This window comes from Pseudophryne corroboree, chromosome 9 (assembly GCF_028390025.1).
Source record: "Pseudophryne corroboree isolate aPseCor3 chromosome 9, aPseCor3.hap2, whole genome shotgun sequence".
Lineage (NCBI taxonomy): Eukaryota > Metazoa > Chordata > Amphibia > Anura > Myobatrachidae > Pseudophryne > Pseudophryne corroboree.
The window spans coordinates 426,252,287-426,275,076 of NC_086452.1; the positions used below are offsets into that span (position 1 = coordinate 426,252,287).

At 47.7% G+C, this 22,790-nt stretch overlaps 1 protein-coding gene across 4 annotated transcripts in view; it reads right to left on the reverse strand.

Moving 5' to 3' along the window:
- Positions 1-5,547: 5,547 nt before the first annotated feature.
- Positions 5,548-22,790, reverse strand: part of ARPC4 (actin related protein 2/3 complex subunit 4) — a 122,199-nt gene continuing 104,956 nt past the window's right edge. For all 4 annotated transcript variants that reach the window (XM_063940981.1, XM_063940980.1, XM_063940979.1 and 1 more), the window contains exons 3-6: positions 10,335-10,446; positions 9,562-9,657; positions 8,677-8,847; positions 5,548-6,452 (exon numbers count right to left, since the gene is read on the reverse strand). In XM_063940981.1, coding sequence (XP_063797051.1) covers positions 6,447-6,452; positions 8,677-8,847; positions 9,562-9,657; positions 10,335-10,446 — 385 coding nt within the window. In that variant the 3' untranslated portion in view covers positions 5,548-6,446. The remainder of the gene's footprint in view (positions 6,453-8,676; positions 8,848-9,561; positions 9,658-10,334; positions 10,447-22,790) is intronic.

The window sequence follows — 22,790 nt, forward strand, 5'->3', positions numbered from 1 at the left end:
CCTTATCAGGAGATCGTCCATTTTCTTTGAAGAAGAATCATCATTTCGGCCATTACCTTGGTAAGGACCCGGGGTGCCATGGACAATCCAACCGGCAGCGTCTGAAACTGATAGTGACAGTTCTGTACCACGAACCTGAGGTACCCTTGGTGAGAAGGGCAAATTGGGACATGGAGGTAAGCATCCCTGATGTCCCGGGACACCATATAGTCCCCTTCTTCCTGGTTCGCTATCACTGCTCTGAGTGACTCCATCTTGATTTGAACCTTTGTATGTAAGTGTTCAAAAATTTCAGATTTAGAATAGGTCTCACCGAGCCGTCTGGCTTCAGTACCACAATATAGTGTGGAATAATACCCCTTTCCTTGTTGTAGGAGGGGTACTTTGATTATCACCTGCTGGGAATACAGCTTGTGAATTGTTTCCACTACTGCCTCCCTGTCGGAGGGAGACGTTGGTAAAGCAGACTTCAGGAACCTGCGAGGGGGAGACGTCTCGAATTTCCAATCTGTACCCCTGGGATACTACTTGTAGGATCCAGGGGTCCACTTGCGAGTGAGCCCACTGCGTGCTGAAACTCTTGAGACGACCCCCCCACCGCACCTGAGTCCGCTTGTACGGCCCCAGCGTCATGCTGAGGACTTGGCAGAAGCGGTGGAGGGCTTCTGTTCCTGGGAATGGGCTGCCTGCTGCAGTCTTCTTCCCTTTCCTCTATCCCATGGCAGATATGACTGGCCTTTTGCCCGCTTGCCCTTATGGGGACGAAAGGACTGAGGCTGAAAAGACGTTGTCTTTTTCTCCTTTATACGGCAATACTTCCATGTGCCGTTTGGAATCTGCATCACCTGACCACTGTCGTGTCCATAAACAACTTCTGGCAGATATGGACATCGCACTTACTCTTGATGCCAGAGTGCAAATATCCCTCCGTGCATCTCGCATATATAGAAATGCATCCTTTAAATGCTCTATAGTCAATAAAATACTGTCCCTGTCAAGGGTATCAATATTTTCAGTCAGGGAATCCGACCAAGCCACCCCAGCGCTGCACATCCAGGCTGAGGCGATCGCTGGTCGCAGTATAACACCAGTATGTGTGTATATACTTTTTAGGATATTTTCCAGCCTCCTATCAGCTGGCTCCTTGAGGGCGGCCCTATCTGGAGACGGTACCGCCACTTGTTTTGATAAGCGTGTGAGCGCCTTATCCACCCTAAGGGGTGTTTCCCAACGCGCCCTAACTTCTGGCGGGAAAGGGTATACCGCCAATAATTTTCTATCGGGGGAAACCCACGCATCATCACACACTTCATTTAATTTATCTGATTCAGGAAAAACTACAGGTAGTTTTTTCACACTCCACATAATATTCTTTTTTGTGGTACTTGTAGTATCAGAAATATGTAACACCTCCTTCTTTGCCCTTAACAAGTAACGTGTGGCCCTAAAGGAAAATACGTTTGTTTCTTCACCGTCGACACTGGAGTCAGTGTCCGTGTCTGTGTCGACCGACTGAGGTAAAAGGACGTTTTAACGCCCCTGACGGTGTTTGAGACGCCTGGACAGGTACTAATTGGTTTGCCGGCCGTCTCATGTCGTCAACCGACCTTGCAGCGTGTTGACATTATCACGTAATTCCTTAAATAAGCCATCCATTCCGGTGTCGACTCCCTAGAGAGTGACATCACCATTACAGGCAATTGCTCCGCCTCCTCACCAACATCGTCCTCATACATGTCGACACACACGTACCGACACACAGCACACACACAGGGAATGCTCTGATAGAGGACAGGACCCCACTAGCCCTTTGGAGAGACAGAGGGAGAGTTTGCCAGCACACACCAAAACGCTATAATTATACAGGGACAACCTTTATATAAGTGTTTTTTCCCTTATAGCATCTGAATATATATAATCATATCGCCAAATAAGTGCCCCCCCTCTCTGTTTTAACCCTGTTTCTGTAGTGCAGTGCAGGGGAGAGCCTGGGAGCCTTCCCACCAGCATTTCTGTGAGGGAAAATGGCGCTGTGTGCTGAGGAGAATAGGCCCCGCCCCCTTTTCGGCAGGCTTCTTCTCCCGTTTTTCTGAGACCTGGCAGGGGTTAAATACATCCATATAGCCCCAGGGGCTATATGTGATGTATTTTTTAGCCAGAACAAGGTATTCTCATTGCTGCCCAGGGCGCCCCCTGCAGCGCCCTGCACCCTCCGTGACCGCTGGTGTGAAGTGTGTGACAACAATGGCGCACAGCTGCAGTGCTGTGCGCTACCTCATGAAGACTGAAAAGTCTTCTGCCGCCGGTTTCTGGACCTCTTCACTTTTCGGCATCTGCAAGGGGGTCGGCGGCGCGGCTCCGGGACCGGACTCCATGGCTGGGCCTGTGTTCGATCCCTCTGGAGCTAATGGTGTCCAGTAGCCTAAGAAGCCAATCCATCCTGCACGCAGGTGAGTTCACTTCTTCTCCCCTAAGTCCCTCGTTGCAGTGAGCCTGTTGCCAGCAGGACTCACTGTAAAATAAAAAACCTAAAAACTTTTTCTAAGCAGCTCTTTAGGAGAGCCACCTAGATTGCACCCTGCTCGGACGGGCACAAAAACCCAACTGAGGCTTGGAGGAGGGTCATAGGGGGAGGAGCCAGTGCACACCACCTGATCCTAAAGCTTTATTTTTGTGCCCTGTCTCCTGCGGAGCCGCTAATCCCCATGGTCCTGACGGAGTCCCCAGCATCCACTAGGACGTCAGAGAAATCTTATTTTCCATATTACAACCCAATGAGATTTGTTGGCTCTTTTAATCCAAAGTGAAAGCAAAGCCGCCTTTTCCAATTTGCCGGCATGCTCCAACTGTGGGGGTGATTCAGAGTTGATCATAGCTGTGCTAAATTTAGCACAGCTACGATCCGTCACACTGGCACGCGGGGGGACGCCCAGCACAGGGCTAGCCCACCCCGCATGTCAGTCCCTGCCCCGTCGCACAAGTACAAAAGCATCGCACAGCAGCAATGCTTTTGTACTTCAGGAGTAGCTCCCAGCCAGCGCAGCTCCTGCATGCTGGCCGGGAGCTACTCATCGCTGGTTGCAGCGGCTGCGTGTGACATCACGCAGCGGCCACGCCTGCGTTGGCTGGACTGTGCCCCTTAAACAGTGACTTAATGCCGCTGTCCCAGGCAGAGGCGATCGCTAGCTATAGACAGCCGGCAGCTGTCTGGCATTCGCAGTTCAGGCCTGAATTAGTCCCTGTGTGCAGAACTCTACATTCAGATCTCATTGAATCCTACTGAATTACTTAAGTTTCCTAGAAGAGATATAAACTATTCATGTCCTCATTGACTATAGACACTTGTAAGATAAAAGGGCATTAGACAAACAAAACTAGCCGGAGCCCAGTAACACTCCGATCATTACTTGACCAAAACGCTGCAAATCCAGGAAGGATGAATGATGTGATGTCTATTACTTGCATTGGGAATAGGTTTGCTAAACAGTTATAGACTATGGGGAAGCAGTTTATGGAACTGCACCGCCAACTCACCTTGGCAAATGCCATGCAATCTACCACACAAATTGCTATTTTACTGTAGCAATATGCTATGAAACCTTATTTGGAATTCCCTGGCACCCAGGTCTATTATTCTCTTCTGCTGTCAAACCTTCAAGCACTTTACAAACAAATTGCCCATTTAGTTGTCCAGACTACCCATCCTAAAGCGCTTATCATCTAAGATCCCAACAGAGCTCACCCCCTTCAATCTACGTCCCATCCCCACAGCGCTCACCCCCTTCTATCTACGTCCCATCCCGACAGCGCTCACCCCCTTCTATCTACGTCCCATCCCCACAGAGCTCACCCCCTTCTATCTACGTCCCATCCAGACAGCGCACTCCCCCTTCGATCTACGTCCCATCCCCACAGCGCTCACCCCCTTCGATCTACGTCCCATCCCCACAGCGCTCACCCCCTTCGATCTACGTCCCATCCCCACAGCGCACACCCGCTTCGACCCACGTCCCATCCCCACAGCGCACACCCGCTTCGACCTACATCCAGAAGCAGTCTTTCTTAATTCAATAAACAATCTCAGCACTCTCTCACCTACCAGCTTCACACATCCTGGCAAAACATTTTGTAGAGAACACGGCTCAGGATGTTGGTTTAGCCCACAGGATGTTCCTACCACGTTTTCCTAAGGGAATAACAGTCTAATATCTCAAATATATGGTTTAGCCCACACTATGGCTCCCATCACTCAGTGACGCTTCACTTACGGAATTTATTGGCTTGTATCTCATAAGTATTAGCTCAGCTGACAAGTTACTGTGTGGAGATATTAAACACTAAGAAACGCAACAGATTTCTGCCATTTCTTAAAATGGCCACACAACCACATCAATAATTTACTGCTAAATAATCAACAAGTCTGTCAACGAGATCACATGTAGTCAAACCAAATGCCCCAAATCAGATTGAAGGCATGTAGGAATCAAATGAATGACGTTCCCTACAATCTGCAAGTACTGAGAAAGGTCTCCGATATGTTAGATCAGTAATACTTGTGAAGCATTAATTGGTTTCTTTGTTTCTACTTACCACCTAATTCAATCTGTTCTCATTGTAACATGTGCCTAAACGGAATATTAATTCCGCTCTCAGACAGAAGCCGGGGCTTCTAACCAGCTTGTGGAACACGGAATGAATCCCAGTCCCAGATCAGTACCCCCCCTTTCACACAGGAGATGGAAATGCAGGGATAAGCATTTGGATCTGAGAATTTGCCGGGACAAGCCGGCTTAAATCAGGTCCTTTCTCTGTGTGAAAGGGTCAACCTGAGTCCAAGGTCACAACCATGGTTGAAGGCCCGGCATTTCTGACCCGGATGGCCTCTTTCTCACACAGAGAAAGGAACCAGGTTGAGCAGTCTTGCCGCGGCAAATTCCCAGGTCCACATCTCTGTCTCTGAGAGGGGTATCTGTGTATTGCACAGAAATGTACTTTATTGAGCAACAGGAACAGTTGACAGATGCAACCTCTATTATTGTCCCAATTGCTTCTGTGATGGCATTATTTTATTTTAAAGCAGTTGTTTTTTTTCCCCTTGACAGGCTAGAAGCAACAGCATTTTCCTTCATTAGTTTCTACAGGCTGCTATTAATGATTTATAATTACACAGTGGCATGTAACAACCATGGCAACCCCAGCCTCATTATGTAGTGGTCCGAGGTGCAAATTATCTTTTTCCTGAGCTCCATTTTCACTGTGAGATCCTCCCTCCTCCAGAGAGATTTTGAAAAGGAGAAAACAGCAAAATAAACCGATCAAGTGCATGATTAAACAGATTGTTGCTTAAATATTCCCTTGATGGAGCATTCTCAAATGGTAATGCTGCGTCACCTTTGACCGTATAAATACCCACATAATAAAAAGTGAAAATAATTTCCAGCCAGTCCGATATACAGTAGCTGCTGTCTTAAGCTTGTAACATTCTGAGAACACAAAAGAAGCATGCTAACATAGGCCATTATTAGTGAGGGGGCAGCAAACAGCAGAGACAGGACAAAGGCTTTATTTTTGAATAAGAAAAATCTACATTAAGTGCGAAAAAAGCAGAAAATACAGGAGATAGACAATTTTACAGATCCCCAATTCTCATTGTGGTGCGGGGGAGAAGTGTACTCTGGAAACGCACTGTTACACTTCCAGAGACAAACTGAATGATTTGGCAGAAGTCCGTATGGCGTGCAAATGTAGGCGTGGATTCCTGGTGTGTCAGACCCACGCCGTCGTCCCTTTTGTACAGCTGTGAGGCCACACGCTAGATCACTACTGGAAATAAAAGCCTTAGTTACAGTACCTCCGGATAGGATGGCAGTCTTTCGTTATCATTTGTGTGTTCCCTAACTTCTTCGCTAACAGACCGGTCATTATGCAGGAAGATGGCCTGTAGCTTATAACACATGCACCAGGCTGTGTATTGTGCACCCAATCCTTGGCCAACCTTGTTTTCCAATAACAAAACCATTTACAGGGGAACAGACAAAGTCAGTAATGCACTCAGAGAAGCCCGTTCAATGCCACTGAACGTTCCAGTTGCGGGCATACTGAAAAATCACTTTTATGACCTTCTTTGTAGAGACTGCAGAAAGGAAAGTAAATATAAAACAATTCCAAAAAAAAAAAGGGATTACAGGGTTCAAGACAAGCACATAAATTTTCTCTCAAAATAACAATAAAAATATTCTGTCCCATCCTGTGGGGGATTTGGAATGAAGGTAAATGCCATGTACATTTCCCCCTGAGGTCTACCTGACAGACATTCACCGTTTCCTTACTCTGCACCTAAATGCAAGCCCCCTCCCTCGGCCCTTTTATTCCCCGCCCCATTGGGCAGCGATGCAGAGATCACAGGGCAAAATAAGGGAGTCACATCCGCCGTCCATTCATGTTCTTTAAAACTGCAAAAGAGATTTTAAGAAGAGCACAGGTTAGAATGTTATGCGATGATGATGATGATACAGCGATATCTACATACATATCCACATTATTAACTATCCCTGTGAGCGGATACTGGATGGACAAGGCTGTAAGGCAATAGTACATGACATGGACTCCAAGTTCGTACAGTGGGTAACAACCCTTGTGGTCCCTAATATTGCTAGTTTAGTGCTATATTATCTGTCCATCGCTAATGTTCTACTGCCAGAGAGACAGCCACGCTCTCCCTGCTGTTCTGTATTAGCTCCAGGACTGCCCCACCCCCAGGATAGAATGTGTGTACACACAGTGTGTGTGTGGATCTCTTTAATTCCTTAGAACTAGGGAAACATGAAATCTTTAGATTTTTGGATCAGCAGTTGGCTTTATAGACTTGTTCTTATCATACTATGACCTGCGGAAGAGTGGTCATTTGCGTGATGTAAGTATTCCTCATAATATTCTGCCCTGTTGCGATGCATCCCTGAAATTTAAAGGGGATTCTCCAGCTAATCAAATAATTGTTTCCACTTGTTAATAAACCCCACTCCCCAGGCTGCATCGCTTAGCTGATCAAGTGTATGGGGCAAGCCAATTAGTGGCCCGTCTGCCATATACCATTACAGAGCAACGTATTGTGGCCAATGACAACACACGTTTTATTCCTCGCACACCCCAGGTGTTCAGGAAAACTTACGATGTTTAGGGTCCTGTAATCGGCAAACATTGCACGATTTTTGGGCAGCACATCTACCCTAAATGAATAAGCATTAAGAAAAAAAAAAAGTTAAATTGTACGAACAAAAAGGCTATAAAAACCTGACCCTTATGTCCGTAAACCACTTTCCTGCTGATCTGCCTACAAATGGTGGCACAAGGTCAGAGTACTAAAGCAGGGCCTGATTCAGAGTTGTGCGCTATGGCCGACGTACACAAGTTTGCGATTATCGGCAGACTGCGAATATTCTGCGCATGTATCAAGGGGCTGCTGTGATCCTGCTCGCAATGAGGACTTCATTGCAAAGCGATTGACAGGAACTGACCGTTTGGAGATGTTAACGGGGACTGGTTGCAAAAACGCAGAAGTGTCATGGCCATTTCCGGGGTGTGTATCTGCTGACGGTCGCAAACTCGCACGTACAAAAACATGGTGCCTGCATTGTTACTGCAGTGTCTGGTCTGTGCTGCCATAGGTCTACCCTAGCAGTCGATTGTTCTTGCGTATAGGCTGGGAATGCATACGCAATTGCAAATACATTTTGTGATTGCTGCGGTGGCCGTCGCACTTGCTAAACTATGTGCTTGCAACTTAGTGTGTGAATCACGGGTGTGGTTCATCAAATCGACAGTATCTAGGTCGACAATGTTTAGGTCGACCACTATAGGTCGACAGTCACTAGGTCGACATGGATGGAAGGTCGACATGTGCTAGGTCGACAGGTCTAAAGGTCGACATGAGGAATTTTTCTTTTTTTGGTGTCGTTTTCTTCATAGAGTGACCGGGATCCCAAATTAGTGCACCGCTTCGCTCGCCATGCTTCGGGCATGGTGCCTTCGCTCCGCTACCGCTTCGCTCGGCACACTTTACCGTTCCAATCGTAGTCCACGTGGATCGTTAAGTATGAAAAAATTTAAAAAAAGAAAAAAAGTGAAAAACTCATGTCGACCTTTAGACCTGTCGACCTAGAAACCCTGTCGACCTTCCATCCATGTCGACCTATAGTGGTCGACCTAAACATTGTCGACCTAGATACTGTCTATCTTCAGACCGGATCCCGTGAATCACACCCTAAGAACAAAATACCTCTATTGTAGATAATTTTTTTTTTTTTTTTTTACATCATTTTGTATGTATAGCCAATAATTAATAAGAATATTTTATCATCTCACAAGCATGAACATCAGGAAGTCCACGCCGAATTACTATATGAACAGCAGTATTTTCCAATAATTCAGTCACACAATTCCACCGCAATGCCAAGGACCATAGTCTTTGACCCGTAAGTGCACAAGAAGCCTTATGGCGTTTAAAATCTAAGTGGATCAAGAAATCTCCAGAGCGGCGCTTGTTTGGGCATTGCCTTGCTGGTAATTGTGGTGGCATTACATACAACATACAGTCGATAAGGCACAGGTTGCAACCTTTGTACGCCATACTATAAAGTAACCATTGGCCTTGCAAAAGGCAGCTGAAGATGCTCTTACGTTCTTTAGGAATTCCTCAGCTACGATACGAGCTCTTGCGTTGACTGACAGCTTCATTTCGCTAATCTCCTTGTCGATCTCCTCCATAAAATGAATCACAAAGTCGACCAGCTTGTGTTTGTACATTTGCTCCGTGTGGAAGTTTGTGATCAGGAAGCTGATGTCGTATCCCTGGTAACAAGAAAATGTTCTCTTTAAAAAGAACAGAACGCCATCTATCTGATCTAGAGCCGTGTTTGCTGCTGGAGGGATTTCCAATTACTCCCACGCATCAGGCGGTTCCTGATAACACACATGCCCTGCAATGGAGCGCTTCATGTAGGCAGCTACTTCTCCCGATACTGTAACTGCCTAGGAAATGGGCTCACATAACCTATAATAGACAATAATATCTAGGCTACGGTAGTGCCCGACTCTCCCGCAGCTGTATGCGTGACAGAACTGGCAAGGCATGCTGGGAAGTGTAATTTCACAACTGCTGGACCGCGTAGCCTGAAGTTCCCTGCCTAAGCTCAAAAGTCTAGGCCAGCGATGGGGAACCTTTGGCACTCCAGCAGTTGTTGGAACTACACATCCCAGCATGCCCTGCTACAAGTTTGCTATTTGGCCATGCTAAAACTGTAGCAGGGCATGCTGGAATGTGTAGTTCAACAACAGCTGGAGTGCCAAAGGTCCCCATCACTGGTCAAGACCAAGGTCAGCTCTGGACGAGAGGAAATGGTTATTACAGACAGTACACTGTATGTAACCCATTCCGTAGCGAGTGAAGATCTTCTGTTGTATTTTAAAATATTTCCAGATCTCAGAGTTCAAACATTTTGTGAGCACGCCGCGTACGTCCAGGTTACCAGCAGATGGGGCCGGTAAGCCCACAGACTGTCTCACCTCTACTGGCTTTCTGCGCAGGATGAAGAAATTCTCCGCTCTCATCATCATGAAGTGCATGAATTTGTGACATAAAATCTTTTCAATTTCATCAGCCTAAAAAAAAAAAAACAACGTAGAAAACATGCTCAACGCGGTTATGGCATATATATGAGCTTTACATTTCACGCCGTCAATACCAGGGTAGGATCACACCCATTTTCATGGTTTCTCATTCACTATCCTATCCGGCAAATTTTAAATAGTTTAAAGACTTTTGGTAGCATACCGGCAAAAAAAGCATATTAAACCACGGGTCTTCAACCTGTGGCCCTACACATCCCAGCATGCACTGCTCAGTTTTAGCATGCCTTAGTAGCAAAACTGTGGCAGGGCATGCTGGGATGTGCAGTTCCACAGCAGCTGGAAGGCCGCAGGTTGAAGACCCATGATATAAACCATGGGTATTATTATTCCCATAGTTACTTTTACATACTGGGAGAATTCCAGGCAATCAACATAAACCTGATTCTATATCTGCCAGGTACAGCAATCAATGGGGTACTAAAACTACTTTCATTTTACACTTGCCCAAACCTTCAGTATATATATTTTAAGGGACTCAAATAGATCTCCTATACACTGTAGTATTACTAATTCCAATGCAACCTTAGATGCCTGGAACAATAGTTAGGGCCAAATGTAAGAGCTTAAGATTTGTTTTCAGCGAACAAGCCACACGATTTAAAATGAGTGCACGCAGGATATCAGACAGCCACTCTTTAGATCCTTACCTGTTTCACTGCAATGCTGACACGTACAGAGTTGATGGACCCCTCAATTAGAACCTTCTCCTTCTCGTTCCTGCTGATGACCACTGGCTGTAAGAGCAGTTCTTTACTACTCCTGAAACACAGCAATAAAACTAATCGTGACCGACAGCCTCACACAGAAAACAAATGAAGTGCGATACCTGATCGCCGCACAGTCATGGATGGACCGGACATGCTTGTTTTTATATAAGACAGGAACGGTAGGAAGGGGAGGCTCTCCCACCTAGAGGCCCTGCAATAAATGCTTCGCTAGTCACTCTTGTGGGAAGACATCAAACAGTGTGACCGCACAGTGCTCGCCGGAACCAGAAATCATTAGGAAGGGGATAATAGTGCACATTACCCTGACACCTGTCATGTATGGCGTCTTTACCTATTAAAGTGCGACATTTCTATATATCCCGCAGCTATTACACCAGCGGTCCAAATGCAATAGCATGCGACTTGCAGCAAGAACATCAGAAAATCATTGATTTAGCCATGAAATTTAAAGCGCCAACCTATAAGGGAAAAACCAGGTTGTTCTAAATCTCACAGCAATTACCACAAATTGCAAGCTATTACATGTGGCCCAGCAGGGCAATGGCATGTGTCTGTCAGATAACTGGAGAACAGTATACTAAAGCTGAAATAAACCCTGTCCTCCGGGCATTTTGTAAGAACCTTGTGCCCTAATGTAAAAATAAGAATTTACTTACCGATAATTCTATTTCTCGGAGTCCGTAGTGGATGCTGGGGTTCCTGAAAGGACCATGGGGAATAGCGGCTCCGCAGGAGACAGGGCACAAAAAGTAAAGCTTTAGTATCAGGTGGTGTGCACTTACTCCTCCCCCTATGACCCTCCTCCAAGCCTCAGTTAGGTACTGTGCCCGGACGAGCGTACACAATAAGGAAGGATTTATGAATCCCGGGTAAGACTCATACCAGCCACACCAATCACACTGTACAACCTGTGATCTGAACCCAGTTAACAGTATGATAACAGCGGAGCCTATGAAAAGATGGCTCACAACAATAATAACCCGATTTTTGTAACTATGTACAAGTAATGCAGATAATCCGCACTTGGGATGGGCGCCCAGCATCCACTACGGACTCCGAGAAATAGAATTATCGGTAAGTAAATTCTTATTTTCTCTATCGTCCTAGTGGATGCTGGGGTTCCTGAAAGGACCATGGGGATTATACCAAAGCTCCCAAACGGGCGGGAGAGTGCGGATGACTCTGCAGCACCGAATGAGAGAACTCCAGGTCCTCCTTAGCCAGGTTATCAAATTTGTAGGATTTTACAAATGTGTTTGTCCCTGACTAAATAGCCGCTCGGCAAAGTTGTAAAGCCGAGACCCCTCGGGCAGCCGCCCAAGATGAGCCCACCTTCCTTGTGGAATGGGCATTTACATATTTTGGCTGTGGCAGGCCTGCCACAGAATGTGCAAGCTGAATTGTATTACACATCCAACTAGCAAAAGTCTGCTTAGAAGCAAGAGCACCCAGTTTGTTGGGTGCATACAGGATAACAGCAAGTCAGTTTTCCTGACTCCAGCCGTCCTGGAACCTATATTTTCAGGGCCCTGACCACATCTAGCAACTTGGAGTCCTCCAAGTCCCTAGTAGGCGCAAGACACCACAATAAGCTGGTTCAGGTGAAACACTGACACCACCTTAGGGAGAGAACTGGGGACGAGTCCGCAGCTCTGCCCTGTCCGAAAGGACAAACAGATATGGGCTTTTTTGAGAAAAAAACCACCAATTTGACACTCGCCTGGTCCAGGCCAGGTCCAAGAGCATGTTCACTTTTCATGTGAGATGGTTCAAATCCACAGATTTGACTGGTTTTAAACCAATGTGTTTTGAGGAATCCCAGAACTACGTTGAGATCCCACAGTGCCACTGGAGGCACAAAAGGGGGTTGTATATGCAATACTCCCTTGACAAACTTCTGGACTTCAGGAACTGAAGCCAATTCTTTCTGGAAGAAAAATCGACAGGGCCGAAATTTGAACCTTAATGGACCCCAATTTGAGGCCCATAGACACTCCTGTTTGCAGGAAATGCAGGAATCGACCGAGTTGAAATTTCTTCGTGGGGCCTTCCTGGCCTCACACCACGCAACATATTTTCGCCACATGTGGTGATAATGCTGTGCGGTCACCTCCTTTCTGGCTTTGACCAGGGTAGGAATGACCTCTTCCTGAATGCCTTTTCCCTTAGGATCCGGCGTTCCACCGCCATGCCGTCAAACGCAGCTGCGGTAAGTCTTGGAACAGACCTGGTACTTGCTGAAACAAGTCCCTTCTTAGCGGCAGAGGCCATAAGTCCTCTGTGAGCATCTCTTGAAGTTCCGGGTACCAAGTCCTTCTTGGCCAATCCGGAGCCATGAGTATAGTTCTTACTCCTCTACGTCTTATAATTCTCAGTACCTTAGGTATGAAAAGCAGAGGATGGAACACATACACCGACTGGTACACCCACGGTGTTACCAGAACGTCCACAGCTATTGCCTGAGGGTCTCTTAACCTGGCGCAATACCTGTCCCGTTTTTTGTTCAGACGGGACGCCATCATGTCCACCTTTGGTAATTCCCAACGGTTTACAATCATGTGGAAAACTTCCCCATGAAGTTCCCACTCTGCCGGGTGGAGGTCGTGCCTACTGAGGAAGTCTGCTTCCCAGTTTCCATTCCCGGAATGAAAACACTGCTGACAGTGCTATCACATGATTTTCCGCCCAGCGAAAAGTCCTTGCAGTTTTTGCCACTGCCCTCCTGCTTCTTGTGCCGCCCTGTCTATTTACGTGGGCGACTGCCGTGATGTTTTATCCCACTGGATCAATACCGGCTGACCTTGAAGCAGAGGTCTTGCTAAGCTTAGAGCATTATAAATTTACCCTTAGCTATATTTATGTGGAGAAAAATCTCCAGACTTGATCACACTCCCTGGAAATTTTTTCCTTGTGTGACTGCTCCCCAGCCTCTCGGGCTGGCCTCCGTGGTCACCAACATCCAAAACTGAATGCCGAATCTGCGGCCCTCTAGAAGATGAGCACTCTGTAACCACCACAGGAGAGACACCCTTGTCCTTGGATATAGGGTTATCCGCTGATGCATCTGAAGATGCGATCCGGACCATTTCTCCAGCAGATCCCACTGAAAAGTTCTTGCATGAAATCTGCCAACTGGAATTGCTTCGAAGGAAGTCACCATTTTTTTACCATGGCCCTTGTGCAATGATGCACTGATTTTAGGAGGTTCCTGACTAGCTCGGATAACTCCCTGGCTTTCTCTTCCGGGAGAAACACCTTTTTCTGGACTGTGTCCAGAATCATCCCTAAGCACAGGAGACTTGTTGTCGGGATCAGCTGCGATTTTGGAATATTTAGAATCCACCCCTGCTGTTGTAACAGTATCCGAGATAGTGCTACTCCGACCTCCAACTGTTCCCTGGACTTTGCCCTTATCAGGAGATCGTCCAAGTAAGGGATAATTAAGACGCCTTTTCTTCGAAGAAGAACCATCATTTCGGCCATTACCTTGGTAAAGACCCGGGGTGCCGTAGACAATCCAAACGGCAGCGTCTGAAACGGATAGTGACAGTTCTGTACCACGAACCTGAGGTACCCTTAGTGATAAGGGCAAATTTGGGACATGGATCCCGGTTCGTTATCACTGCTCTGAGTGACTCCATCTTGATTTGAACCTTTGTAAGTGTTCAAATTTTTTTAGATTTAGAATAAGTCTCACCTAGCCTTCTGGCTTCAGTACCACAATATAGTGTGGAATAATACCCCTTTTCTTGTTGTAGGAGGGGTAATTTAATTATCACCTGCTGGGAATACAGCTCGTGAATTATTTCCCATACTGCCTCCTTGTCGGAGGGAGACCTTGGTAAAGCAGACTTCAGGAGCCTGCGCAGGGGAAACGTCTCGACATTCCAAACTGTACCCCTGGGATACTACTTGTAGGATCCAGGGGTCCTGTACGGTCTCAGCGTCATGCTGAGAGCTTGTCAGAAGCGGTGGAACGCTTCTGTTCCTGGGAATGGGCTGCCTGCTGCAGTCTTCTTCCCTTTCCTCTATCCCTGGGCAGATATGACTCTTATAGGGACGAAAGGACTGAAGCTGAAAAGACGGTGTCTTTTTCTGCAGAGATGTGACTTAGGGTAAAAAACGGTGGATTTTCCAGCAGTTGCCGTGGCCACCAGGTCCGATGGACCGACCCCAAATAACTCCTCTTCCTTTATACGGCAATACACCTTTGTGCCGTTTGGAATCTGCATCACCTGACCACTGTCGTGTCCATAAACATCTTCTGTCAAGGGTATCAATATTTTTAGTCAGGGAATCCGACCAAGCCACCCCAGCTCTGCACATCCAGGCTGAGGCGATCGCTGGTCGCAGTATAACACCAGTATGTGTGTATATACTTTTTATGATATTTTTCCAGCCTCCTGTCAGCTGGCTCCTTGAGGACGGCCCTATCTATAGACGGTACCGCCACTTGTTCTGATAAGCGTGTGAGCGCCTTATCCACCCTAAGGGGTGTTTCCCAACGCGCCCTAACTTCTGGCGGGAAAGGGTATACCGCCCATATTTTCTATCGGGGGGAACCCACGCATCATCACACACTTCATTTAATTTATCTGATTCAGGAAAAACTACGGTAGTTTTTTCACATCCCACATAATACCCTCTTTTGTGGTACTTGTAGTATCAGAAATATGTAACACCTCCTTCATTGCCCTTAACGTGTGGCCCTAATAAGGAATACGTTTGTTTATTCACCGTCGACACTGGATTCAGTGTCCCTGTCTGTGTCTGTGTCGACCGACTAAAGTAAACGGGCGTTTTAAAACCCCTGACGGTGTTTTTGAGACGTCTGGACCGGTACTAATTGTTTGTCGGCCGTCTCATGTCGTCAACCGACCTTGGCGCGTGTTGACATTATCACGTAATTCCCTAAATAAGCCATCCATTCCGGTGTCGACTCCCTAGAGAGTGACATCACCATTACAGGCAATTGCTCCGCCTCCTCACCAACATCGTCCTCATACATGTCGACACACACGTACCGACACACAGCACACACACAGGGAATGCTCTGATAGAGGACAGGACCTACTAGCCCTTTGGAGAGACAGAGGGAGAGTTTGCCAGCACACACCAAAAACGCTATAATTATATAGGGACAACCTTATATAAGTGTTTTCCCTTATAGCATCTTTTTTTTTTTTTTATATATATTTCTAACGCCAAATTAGTGCCCCCCCCTCTCTGTTTTAACCCTGTTTCTGTAGTGCAGTGCAGGGGAGAGCCTGGGAGCCTTCCCTCCAGCCTTTCTGTGAGGGAAAATGGCGCTGTGTGCTGAGGAGATAGGCCCCGCCCCTTTTTCGGCGGCCTCGTCTCCCGCTCTTAACGGATTCTGGCAGGGGTTAAATATCTCCATATAGCCCCCGGAGGCTATATGTGAGGTATTTTTAGCCAAAAAAGGTTTTCATTTGCCTCCCAGGGCGCCCCCCTCCCAGCGCCCTGCACCCTCAGTGACTGCCGTGTGAAGTGTGCTGAGAGGAAAATGGCGCACAGCTGCAGTGCTGTGCGCTACCTTAAGAAGACTGAGGAGTCTTCTGCCGCCGATTCTGGACCTCTTCTCGTTTCAGCATCTGCAAGGGGGCCGGCGGCGAGGCTCCGGTGACCATCCAGGCTGTACCTGTGATCGTCCCTCTGGAGCTAATGTCCAGTAGCCAAGAAGCCAATCCATCCTGCACGCAGGTGAGTTCACTTCTTCTCCCCTAAGTCCCTCGTTGCAGTGATCCTGTTGCCAGCAGGACTCACTGTAAAATAAAAAACCTAAGCTAAACTTTTCTAAGCAGCTCTTTAGGAGAGCCACCTAGATTGCACCCTTCTCGGCCGGGCACAAAAATCTAACTGAGGCTTGGAGGAGGGTCATAGGGGGAGGAGCCAGTGCACACCACCTGATACTAAAGCTTTACTTTTTGTGCCCTGTCTCCTGCGGAGCCGCTATTCCCCATGGTCCTTTCAGGAACCCCAGCATCCACTAGGACGATAGAGAAATAAAAAGCCTGTATCTTTATACAGCACTAGTTCTGCTTAGTACCTGAAACTTTTCCATGTGATGCTTGCTTGCATGCATGCATGTATGTGTCTTTTTAAATCTATTGTGTTACTTTCATTTTTCAGTCCAATTGATGGTCAGTTACTGTTTAACATACTCTGACCTAACTACAGTAACCAACATTGGTATTGGAAAGAATGAACCACCAATAAACCTGACCATGGGTTCCTGGCTCTCCCAGTGTAGGGTACGCCTATGATATTAAATGTAGGAAAGACAACTTATGCAATGACCAAACCCCCTCTCCTCCAAAATGTGCCCTCCCCAATCCCTAAAGTGCCGGCACCGCCTCCCACACTGCTCAAAGTGGGAGAAGGGGCAGTAAGTGGGTTTTGCAAACATGAAGGCACCAATGTAACAATGGAGAAATACCATACAGCAGCATCTATAATAAACTAACAGCCTCATGTAACATGGTACAACGTACAGTGTCTCTATCTGGTTCCTTATTCTGAAAGAGGAAACCCAAGTTTCCACAAAAACATCATTTACTGCACAGTTTCCAAGACTACAAAGCCGTCACCTATTCACCAACACGTCTGGCTCCTTCCTTGTCACAAACTAAATCTGGAGAGAACAATAATTGCTTTACTGACACCTATCCATTAACGGATATCTTGATGCACCCACCAATGGTTAATTTAACAAACAGATAATAAGATTTTACTTACTGGTAAATCTATTTCTCGTAGTCCGTAGTGGATGGTGGGGACTCCGTAAGGACCATGGGGAATAGACGGGCTCAGCAGGAGACATGGGCACTTTAAGAAAGAATTTAGATGCTGGTGTGCTCTGGCTCCTCCCTCTATATCCCTCCACCAGACCTCAGTTAAAGAAACTGTGCCCAGAAGAGCTGACAGTACAAGGAAAGGATTTTGGGAATCCAGGGTAAGACTCATACCAGCCACACCTAGTGGATGCTGGGGACTCCGTAAGGACCATGGGGATTATACCAAAGCTCCCAAACGGGCGGGAGTGCGCGGATGACTCTGCAGCACCAATTGAGCAAACACAAGGTCCTCCTCAGCCAGGGTATCAAACTTGTAGAACTTTGCAAAGGTGTTTGAACCTGACCAAGAAGCCGCTCGGCAAAGCTGTAATGCCGAGAACCTCGGGCAGCCGCCCAAGAAGAGCCCACCTTCCTTGTGGAATGGGCCTTAACGGATTTAGGCAGCGGCAACCCAGCCGCAGAATGAGCCTGCTGAATCGTGTTACAGATCCAGCGAGCAATAGTTTGCTTTGAAGCAGGCACCCCAAGCTTGTTGGAAGCATACAGGATAAACAAAGATTCTGTTTTCCTGACCTTAGCCGTTCTGGCTACATAAACCTTCAAAGCCCTGACCACATCCAGTGACTCGGAATCCTCCAAGTCAGTAGTAGCCACAGGCACCACAATAGGTTGGTTTATATGAAAGGATGAAACCACTTTCGGCAGAAATTGTGGGCGGGTCCGCAATTCTGCTCTATCCGCATGAAAAACCAGATAAGGGATTTTATGTGACAAAGCCGCCAATTCTGACACACGCCTAGCCGAAGCCAAGGCTAATAGCATGACCACCTTCCACGTGAGATATTTCAATTCCACCGTTTTGAGTGGTTCAAACCAGTGTGATTTCAGGAAACTCAACACCACGTTAAGATCCCAAGGTGCCACTGGATGCACAAAAGGGGGCTGAATATGCAGCACTCCTTTCACAAACGTCTGAACTTCAGGCAGAGAAGCCAGTCCTTTTTGAAAGAAAATGGATAAGGCTGAAATCTGAACCTTAATGGAACCCAATTTTAGGCCCAAAGTCACTCCCGACTGTAGAAAGTGAAGAAAACGGCCCAGCTGGAATTCCTCCGTAGGGGCATTCCTAGCCTCACACCAAGCCACATATTTTCGCCATATACGGTGATAATGTTGAGCCGTCACATCCTTCCTAGCCTTTATCAGCGTAGGAATAACTTCATCCGGAATGCCTTTTTCTGCTAGGATCCGGCGTTCAACCGCCATGCCGTCAAACGCAGCCGCGGTAAGTCTTGGAACAGACAGGGCCCCTGTTGCAACAAGTCCTGTCTTAGAGGCAGAGGCCACGGGTCCTCTGTGAGCATTTCTTGCAGATCTGGATACCAAGTACTTCTTGGCCAATCCGGAACAATGAGTATTGTTCTCACTCCTCTTTTTCTTATGATTCTCAGCACCTTGGGTATGAGAGGAAGAGGAGGAAATACATAGACCGACTGGAACACCCACGGCGTCACCAGTGCGTTCACAGCTATCGCCTGAGGGTCTCTTGACCTGGCGCAATACCTCTGTAGCTTTTTGTTGAGGCGGGATGCCATCATGTCCACCTGTGGCAGTTCCCACCGACTTGCAATCTGCGTGAAGACTTCCTGATGAAGTCCCCACTCTCCCGGGTGGAGGTCGTGCCTGCTGAGGAAGTCTGCTTCTCAGTTGTCCACTCCCGGAATGAACACTGCTGACAGTGCGCTTACGTGATTCTCCGCCCAGCGAAGAATTCTGGTGGCTTCTACCATTGCCACCCTGCTCCTTGTGCCGCCTTGGCGGTTTACATGAGCCACTGCGGTGATGTTGTCTGACTGAATCAGAACCGGTTGGTCGCGAAGCAGGGACTCCGCTTGACGTAGGGCGTTGTATATAGCCCTTAGTTCCAGGATGTTGATGTGAAGGCAAGTCTCCTGACTTGACCACAGCCCTTGGAAATTTCTTCCCTGTGTGACTGCCCCCCACCCTCGGAGGCTTGCATCCGTGGTCACCAGGACCCAGTCCTGAATGCAGAATCTGCGACCTTCGAGAAGGTGAGCACTCTGCAGCCACCACAGGAGAGACACCCTGGCCCTGGGGGATAGGATGATTAACCGATGCATCTGAATATGTGATCCGGACCACTTGTCCAATAGATCCCATTGAAAGGTCCTCGCATGGAACGTGCCGAAGGGAATGGCCTCATATGATGCCACCATCTTTCCCAGGACTCGCGTGCAGTGATGCACCGACACCTGTTTTGGTTTTAAAAGGTCTCTGACCAGAGTCATGAGCTCCTGAGCCTTCTCCTCCGGGAGATAAACCCTCTTCTGGTCTGTGTACAGAATCATGCCCAGGAAAGGCAGACGAGTCGTAGGAATCAACTGCGTCTTTGGAATATTTAGAATCCAGCCGTGTTGTTGTAACACTTCCAGAGAGCGTGCTACGCTGATCAGCAACTGCTCCCTTGACCTCGCTTTTATGAGGAGATCGTCCAAGTATGGGATAATCGTGACCCCTTGCTTCCGCAGGAGTACCATCATTTCCGCCATTACCTTGGTAAATATTCTCGGTGCCGTGGAGAGACCAAACGGCAACGTCTGGAATTGGTAATGACAATCCTGTACCACAAATCTGAGGTACGCCTGATGAGGTGGATAAATGGTGACATGAAGATATGCATCCTTTATGTCCAGAGACACCATAAAATCCCCCCCTTCCAGGCTTGCGATGACCGCTCTGAGCGATTCCATCTTGAACTTGAACCTTTTCAGGTATATGTTCAGGGATTTTAAATTCAATATGGGTCTGACCGAACCGTCCGGATTCGGTACCACAAACATGGTCAAATAATAGCCCTTCCCTTGTTGAAGGAGGGGAACCTTGACCACCACCTGTTGAAGATACAATTTGTGAATTGCAGCTAACACTATTTCCCTCTCTAACGGGGAAGCTGGCAGGGCCGATTTGAGGTAACGGTGAGGGGGCATCTCTTCGAATTCCAGCTTATATCCCTGAGACGCAATTTCTATTGCCCAGGGATCCAACTGGGAGTGTACCCACTTGTGGCTGAAATTTCAGAGACGCGCCCCCACCGGGCCTAGCTCCGCCTGTGGAGCCCCAGCGTCATGCGGTGGATTTAGTGGAAGCCGGGGAGGACTTTTGTTCCTGGGAACTAGCTGCGTTGTGCAGCTTCCTTCCTCTGCCCCTGCCTCTGGCAAGAAAGGACGCACCTCGGACTTTCTTGCCTTTTTGTGAACGAAAGGACTGCATTTGGTAATACGGTGCTTTCTTAGGTTGTGAGGAAACATATGGCAAAAAAATAAGATTTTACTCACCGGTAAATCTATTTCTCGTAGTCCGTAGTGGATGCTGGGAACTCCGTAAGGACCATGGGGAATAGACGGGCTCCGCAGGAGACTGGGCACTCTATAAGAAAGATTTGGTACTATCTGGTGTGCACTGGCTCCTCCCTCTATGCCCCTCCTCCAGACCTCAGTTAGGATACTGTGCCCGGAAGAGCTGACACAATAAGGAAGGATTTTGAATCCCGGGTAAGACTCATACCAGCCACACCAATCACACCGTATAACTCGTGATACTATACCCAGTTAACAGTATGAAATACAACTGAGCCTCTCAACAGATGGCTCAACAATAACCCTTTAGTTAGTCAATAACTATATACAAGTATTGCAGACAATCCGCACTTGGGATGGGCGCCCAGCATCCACTACGGACTACGAGAAATAGATTTACCGGTGAGTAAAATCTTATTTTCTCTGACGTCCTAGTGGATGCTGGGAACTCCGTAAGGACCATGGGGATTATACCAAAGCTCCCAAACGGGCGGGAGAGTGCGGATGACTCTGCAGCACCGAATGAGAGAACTCAAGGTCCTCCTCAGCCAGGGTATCAAATTTGTAGAATTTAGCAAACGTGTTTGCCCCCGACCAAGTTGCAGCTCGGCAAAGTTGTAAAGCCTAGACCCCTCGGGCAGCCGCCCAAGATGAGCCCACCTTCCTCGTGGAATGGGCTTTTACTGATTTTGGATGCGGTAATCCAGCCGCAGAATGCGCCAGCTGAATTGTGCTACAAATCCAGCGAGCAATAGTCTGCTTAGAAGCAGGAGCACCTATTTTATTGGGTGCATACAGGATAAAAAGCGAGTCAGTTTTCCTGACTCCAGCCGTCCTGGAAACATAAATTTTCAAGGCCCTGACCACGTCCAGTAACTTGGAATCCTCCAAGTCCCTAGTATCTGCAGGCACCACAATAGGTTGGTTCAAGTGAAAAGCTGATACCACCTTGGGGAGAAACTGGGGACGAGTCCTCAATTCTGCCCTATCCATATGGAAAATCAGATAAGGGCTTTTACATGACAAAGCCGCCAATTCTGACACACGCCTGGCCGAAGCCAAGGCCAACAACATGACCACTTTCCACGTGAGATATTTCAGATCCACAGTTTTAAGTGGTTCAAACCAATGTGATTTTAGGAAACTCAACACCACATTGAGATCCCAAGGTGCCACAGGAGGCACGAAAGGGGGCTGAATATGAAGCACTCCCTTTACAAAAGTCTGAACTTCAGGCAGTGAAGCCAGTTCTTTCTGGAAGAAAATCGACAGAGCCGAAATCTGGACCTTAATGGAACCCAATTTTAGGCCCATAGTCACTCCTGACTGTAGGAAGTGCAGAAAACGACCCAGCTGAAATTCCTCTGTAGGGGCCTTCCTGGCCTCACACCACGCAACATATTTCCGCCAAATACGGTGATAATGGTTTGCGGTTACTTCTTTCCTGGCTTTTATGAGCGTAGGAATGACTTCCTCCGGAATGCCCTTTTCCTTTAGGATCCGGAATTCAACCGCCATGCCGTCAAACGCAGCCGCGGTAAGTCTTGGAACAGACAGGGCCCCTGCTGTAGCAGATCCTGTCTGAGCGGTAGAGGCCATGGGTCCTTTGATATCATTTCTTGAAGTTCCGGGTACCAAGCTCTTCTTGGCCAATCCGGAACCACGAGTATCGTTCTTACTCCCCGCCTTCTTATTATTCTCAATACCTTTGGTATGAGAGGCAGAGGAGGGAACACATAAACCGACTGGTACACCCACGGTGTCACTAGCGCGTCCACAGCTATCGCCTGAGGGTCCCTTGACCTGGCGCAATATCTCTTTAGCTTTTTGTTGAGGCGGGATGCCATCATGTCCACCTGTGGCCTTTCCCAACGGTTTACTAACAGTAGGAAGACTTCTGGATGAAGTCCCCACTCTCCCGGGTGTAGGTCGTGTCTGCTGAGGAAGTCTGCTTCCCAGTTGTCCACTCCCGGAATGAACACTGCCGACAGTGCTATTATGTGATTTTCCGCCCATCGGAGAATCCTTGTGGCTTCTGCCATCGCCATCCTGCTTCTTGTGCCGCCCTGTCGGTTTACATGGGCGACTGCCGTGATGTTGTCTGACTGGATCAGTACCGGCTGGTTTTGAAGCAGGGGTTTTGCCTGACTTAGGGCATTGTAAATGGCCCTTAGTTCCAGAAT